Consider the following 6,510-nt stretch of genomic DNA (forward strand, 5'->3'; position numbering starts at 1 on the left):
TTTCTACTTCTTGTCTTTTTTCACTTAATAAGAGGTTCTGGAGGGCACTTCATAGCACTATACACACAGAAGTCATTTTCCCATTTTCACTGTATACTTCTTTATTGTGATGCATAGTTGATTCAACCATCTCCATATTGGATTTTATCCAGACTGTTATTGTAAATAATGCTTGTGAATGTGTTGTTTGTATTTTTTGCTAATCTATCTTTGGGATAGATTCCTAAAACTGTGAGTGCTTTGAAAGAGGATAAGTTTATATGTAAAGTTGCTAGTACTTTAAGTCACACACAATATGTTACCTCCCTGCCCCAAAGGCATAAAAATATTTGTTTCCCTACAGATTCACTACAGGATATGTCATTAAACTTTTGGGTTTCTTCCTTTCTGATAGGTGAGAAGTGATAGCTCAGGGCAGTTTTCATTTGTATTTTCATTATTATAAGTCAGGTTGAACAACTCTTCATATATTTAAGGGATGTTAGTGTTTCTTTTATATAAACAACTTAATTATATCTTACGTCTATTTCTCTATAAGATTGTCATTTTCTCCTCCACTATATGTGATGTAAGTGGTGCTTGTCACTTGTCATTTTAATTTATTTTCTGTTGTTTTTGCCAAGAAGTGTTATATATTCATGGAATGTAAATTGTAATCCTTTTTTTGGAATTCCCTTATGGTATGTGAAATAAAGAAGAGATCTAAGTTTATCTTTTCCTCATATGACCATCTATTTGTCCTAATATGATGCTGTTTTACTAATAATATCTTTATAATTTATTTCAAATTCCATAGGACTAGCCTTCTTACTATAATTTGCTTTAATTTTTAGGGTGTTTGTTATTGGATATTTGTGCTTTAGTCATTCATTAAACATTAGAACAGAAAATTTGAATATTATTCTTCAATATTCCCAAATAAAATGATTATTACATTCATCCTGGTTCTAATACATATGAACAAGACTACGACATGTTTGCCGAAATTTCCAGACCTGATAATACTGGGAATGCAGCCTTTTGAGAAATAATACCCAAGCATAATCCTGGGAATATTGAAATGACTCCAGTGATTGTCATTTCTGAAGGACAAAATTAATTTCTAGGCCCTCTCAGACTAATAGCCTCAGAGGTATTATAGTGAAAATGGCACTAGGTTTAGGGTCAACAGTAAGCTCCTGTGTTAAATCAACCAGTTTAGTCATTTCTAAACTAATTTCTTGACCTTTTGTGTCATCATCTACACAACAGGCATAAGTGGCTCGGTCCACTGTACTTCTAACTTAAGCTGACTGAAGTACAAGGCTATCCATTCATAGAATTCATAGAACCTAAGGAAAGGTGTCAAAAAATACATCTTTTTATCACACAGCATATCCACCTGTATCTCCCAACAAAGATACAATGCTTCAGTGACACAACACAAATAAATTTAAAGGCAATTCACCCATGGTCGCACACAGTAACAAATCATAAAGGCCTTTTCTAAGGTGAGTAAAGATCATCCTCTAAGTAACTTAATTCCCCACATGAATCATGTGCTGTGCTTTGTAATATTTTTATGTGAGGACTTTTTTAGAGAATTTGAAGAAACAAACGCTTTATAGATCAAAATCCTGTGGAATTCATTCTAGAATTAACTCCTTTGGCATCTTCAAGGGATTTGAGCTAACCAATTCACAATATATTAACATCACAGTCATCTATAAAAACCCCATGTGAATATATGCTATCAGGTTTCAGAAGTGTTTTCAGCCCTGTTTCTGTTGTGCATTGGGGTCGAAAACATCTTTTGAGATTGGCTCAGTGAGATGGGACTTTTGTGTCTATGAATTTCCAGAAGGCATCCTTTACATCTTTATTCCTCAAGCTGTAGATCAGAGGGTTCAGCATGGGATTGACTACTGTGTAAAAGACAGAGGCCACTTTGACGGTTTGCCGAGAGTTTTTAGAGTTGGGCACACAGTAGAGAGAAAGGATGGTCCCATGGAAGACGGTGATGGCAGTCAAGTGGGAGGCACAAGTGGAGAAGGCTTTGTGACGCCCCCCGGCAGCACGGATGTTTAGTACAGTCACACAAATAAAGACATATGAAGCGAGGATGATTAATAGTGTACTCACTTCATTGAAGGTGGCGAAACCAAAGAGCAGCAGGTGAGGAATATGTATATCGGAGCTCGAGACAGCAATGAGAGCAGTATATTCACAGAAAAAGTGGTTAATTATGTTATATCCAAAAAAGTTTAGCTGTAGAGCATAACAAAGGAGTACCAAGGGGCCAAACATACCCCAGAGATATGACCCGGCCACCAGCAGGGCACAGAGCCTCTGTGACATGGCCACTGTGTAAAGCAGAGGATTACAGATGGCCACAAAGCGGTCATAGGCCATCACTGCCAACAAGAAGGACTCAGTCACCACAGCAGTACAGGCCAGGAAGTACTGCAACATGCAGCTGGAGTAGAAGATGCTTTTATCGGCCATGACCAAGTTCTCAAGCAGCTTGGGAGTAATGATGGAAGAGTAACAAAAATCAACAAAAGAAAGGTGACTAAGGAAAAAGTACATGGGGGTGTGAAATTTGGGGTTCAACTTGATGGTTACTATCATTCCGAGATTTCCTACCACTGTGATAATGTACATGAACAGAAACACAAGGAAGAGAGGAATCTGTAGCTCTGGGTAATCTGTGAATCCCAAGAGGATAAAGATTGTCTCCGTGCTCAAATTTCTTGTAGCCATCACCATGATACTTTTGAAGGAAGGAACGGGGGCAGAAAGTTGTTCCTGTCAAAGAGAAGGTTTATGGCAGTGAGTGACTAACATATCATGACTTTCTATGGTAGACAAAAGAAAATGAGAAGAAAGAGTTTTTGGCCCTAATTTCTTCCACATGGAACAAGTCTCATGCAGATAACTGCTAAGGGTATCCCAAACAAGCTGAGTCTCTAAAACATCTTCCCATTTCTGTTGCAATTTGAGTTTTCATAAAAAAATATTATATTATGGTGTGTACATCCACATTAGCTAGTAGCATAACATACACATAACTGATAAAAAAATGTTTGCACATACATGCATACACTAATGAAAGAGTCTGTGAAAAAACCCAAAAATGTTTGCCTCAAAGAAGAACATATATTCCTACTATATTTTGCCTATATAAATAAATCAATTAAAATCTTCAAAAGAATATGTTTCTATTCTAAGGATAAAGGAGTCTACAGCCATACCACCCAGAATGCATCAATTTTATCTAAGAATAAAGTAAAATATTGGAGAAATCTAGGAAAAAGAATATCAATCCCATCTTAGCATCTTTTATTCAGAAAATACTACTTCTCTCATTGAATACCTTAGCTGCCCAGGGGTGGAGAAAGACAGTGGCTCCTTTTGACCTCTGAGTGTAGTGTATACATTATTAGGGTTTATGGCCCAAGGCTTAGCTTCTATAAAAGCTCAGACATCCTGTAGGTATGTCTTAAGGGTCTCAAGACTTCTCAGTTACAGTTCTCTCAGAACTAATTCTTATTCTTGTGAGAATTCATATGCCAATGTAAGGTGATATAAAAAGGATATGGATAAAGACACAATTCCAGGGGAAAATTTTATTCTGTTCTTTGCAAAATGGTTGTCAATGGATGTGAAGCTAACTATTTCCATGAGTGTTAACCACTTTCTTTAATATTATTGGACTCTGAATTGGATAACATTTACAGTGACTTAATATAAAAATAAAAAGAAAAGAAAAACCCTAGTTATCATATCAGGAAAATGATGTTTTCACTGTTTCAGAGAAAACCTAAATAAACGTACCTGCTACAGAGAAACAGGCCACTGCCCTCCTGGTTCTCGGTAAGCTTAGGATAACCGGGTCTCCAAGGCTCTTATATCTAACTCTGCAGCTCTAGGGACTCAAACTCTGCAGAATCACTAGCAACTCATTCCTCACAAGCATCAAAACAGGTGATTAAGGCAAATGCCAAGTCTCTTGTGCCATTTTTAATGACTGGAATTTCTTTGAAATTACACAGAAAAATTGCAGCTTGAAATTGACTACCAGGATTTGTGTGCACATAACTAAAATGCCCTCTGGAACTAATAAAATGAAAATAAAACTAAGGCAAAGAAGTATTTCTCAAATCCTGCCTCATCTACATCAAAATTCAGTAGGCCTCCTTTGAGTTTGCCGGGAACCTATAGCAATGTTAAGTAAGTTACTCCAACCCATTTACAAAGTTACCTAAAACGTTGTTCGTTGTGAGTGGATGCCAAAATAAAGGAAAACCCTAAGTCCAGGCTGCCATGCCAGCTGTTGTGCTATTTCGGAGGTATGAAGTATGTTCACAGAGAGAATCCCTCTCTGCAGGATTTAAAAACAAAGCAGTAGCTTTCTCTGCAGATAAACTATTCACCTTCTGAGAAACAGCTTCTGACTTTTTAATGTACCCTAATAGAGACTGAATGAGTGACAATAGACTACCAAGTTACTATGCAGCCTACACTTCCCATCATGCACTGTGTGTTTTCTATCCCACCGATCCCTGACATGAGGGACACACAGCTCTCCTGCTCCTAAAGACACAAGTAAATCGCAAGTGCATGTGGTCCGGATGCCCACAGTCTGTATATTTGTTGTATTAATTTCTCCTTCAAAGACAGAATTTGTAGCCTCGTGAGGATTCTCTATGACAACCTGAATATGGAGAAAGCACGGGGGCCTTATTTTCAGACGATTCCACAGGACATGCTGGCACCAAACAAAAGTGGACAGCTGAAGCACTACAGTCCTGCCCTGGGGCGTCCCTGAAAGACAGCGGTGAAGAAAAATCTGTCCAGTATTCAGAACGTCAAAAAATGTTCCAGGAACAATGGAATTGCTTTTTCAAAATTCAGTTATAAGACAAGCTCTGTCGGCAATACTTTAGAGGGATGGAGTAATAACGTCCAGAATGTGTTATACTGTGTAGGTTCTAAATCTGCAACCTGTGTATGCTGCTGTTTCTCCAGTAATTTATAGGACCCAGAATTTATGGGTCCAGGGTGGAAGTGGGAGTGAGTGGCTCTTTTACCTATTGTCTTTAATGATCCACCAGCTAACTCTCTGCTTCCCATCAGTGCAACCATGAGCTGTAGTAGTTTAAAGAGCAGATGCTTCCACTAGGGAACACTGGCCAATCCAGTAAGCTGGAATTCTGACTTGTTTGGGTGAGAAAATGTGGTGAGAGTGATGTGAAATAGATTCTGGAGTAGAAACATCCAGATGCCTCATAGCTTCTACTTCCATCCTTCAAACACTGAGATCACCACGTAAGGAGGCCAGTGTCACCTACTAGCAAATGAGAGACTCTGAGGCACCAGTACGAGAGAATACAGAGGCACCCCAACCAACAGCCAGCATCAAGTCACGTAACAAAAGAGTGACATCATTTTGGAAGGTTCAGCCCCAGAAGAGTTGCCAAATGATTTCACCCACATGATGAGCCCAAGTAAGACCAGCAGAGGAATCATGCAGTCAGCACACAGAATGATGAGAAATTACCAGCAGTTTTTAGCCACTAAGTTTGGGATGATTTTCCCTCAGCAAAAAACAAATGAAAAATGCTCTATGCTACACTTTCAAATTTAAAGCCCTGAGAGGCTGACTTGAAAAAAAGAATTACTATTAGCTTGATGTTATTTTTTAGAGCATTACATTACAAATTGGATAAAGACCCTTTTATGACCTTCTACTATCTCATTCCCCTCTCTCTTCTTGGTGATATCATCTTTAATTTGGTAATTTTCATTCCTATATTATTTATTTTGTACCTATGTGACTATCCATAATAAAATATATACTATTCATTGCACTTTTGAACTATATAAATGACATTAAATAATATTTCTGAGATTTATAACTAACTGCTACATTTTTTCCTCATGTGCTCATTTTAACTTGCAGAGTGTTCAGTTGTATAACCATCATTGTTTAGGGTATTCCCATTTTTGTCATTACAAGTAATGTGAAACTGAAGATTCTTGTATGTTTATGTACCTGTGCTTACATATCTCCAGGGCAGTTATTTGCCACAATTTTTCATGTCATGCTCTACATAGAAAATGATATTTGGAGGGTAAACAAAGATAAATTGAATGTGATTTGTCTCATATAGTTTTCTAATTTTATCACCATTTCATTTACTGTTTTTTCCTAATTAAATTGTCATTGATATTTCCATAGTGTGAACATTGATCTTCAGTCAATTAAATATGTTGCAATTTTTTCTCTTATTCTGAGGCTTCTCTTTTAAATATTTCCATGTATTTCAATAGAATATGCTTTAATTTTAATGTAGTAACATTTATTTTGCTTTCTGAATGTTTGCCTACTCTGAAAACACAAATTCTCCTTCACTGCCAACTTTTATAAGAATTTTTTTTTAAGATTTTTATTGGGGAATTGGGGGAAGGGGAACAGACAAGTTGCTGTCCTTTTTGTTCTTCAGTCTAGTTGTGGAGGCCGTTGCT

At 37.3% G+C, this 6,510-nt stretch overlaps 1 protein-coding gene across 1 annotated transcript; it reads right to left on the reverse strand.

Moving 5' to 3' along the window:
- Positions 1 to 1,803: 1,803 nt before the first annotated feature.
- LOC109378021 (olfactory receptor 5D14) lies at positions 1,804 to 2,748 on the reverse strand. Its single transcript, XM_019634481.1, has one exon. The coding sequence runs from the start codon at positions 2,746 to 2,748 to the stop codon at positions 1,804 to 1,806; it is 945 nt and encodes a 314-aa protein (XP_019490026.1).
- Positions 2,749 to 6,510: the final 3,762 nt, after the last annotated feature.

Source organism: Hipposideros armiger, unplaced genomic scaffold (assembly GCF_001890085.2).
Source record: "Hipposideros armiger isolate ML-2016 unplaced genomic scaffold, ASM189008v1 scaffold_1696, whole genome shotgun sequence".
NCBI lineage: Eukaryota > Metazoa > Chordata > Mammalia > Chiroptera > Hipposideridae > Hipposideros > Hipposideros armiger.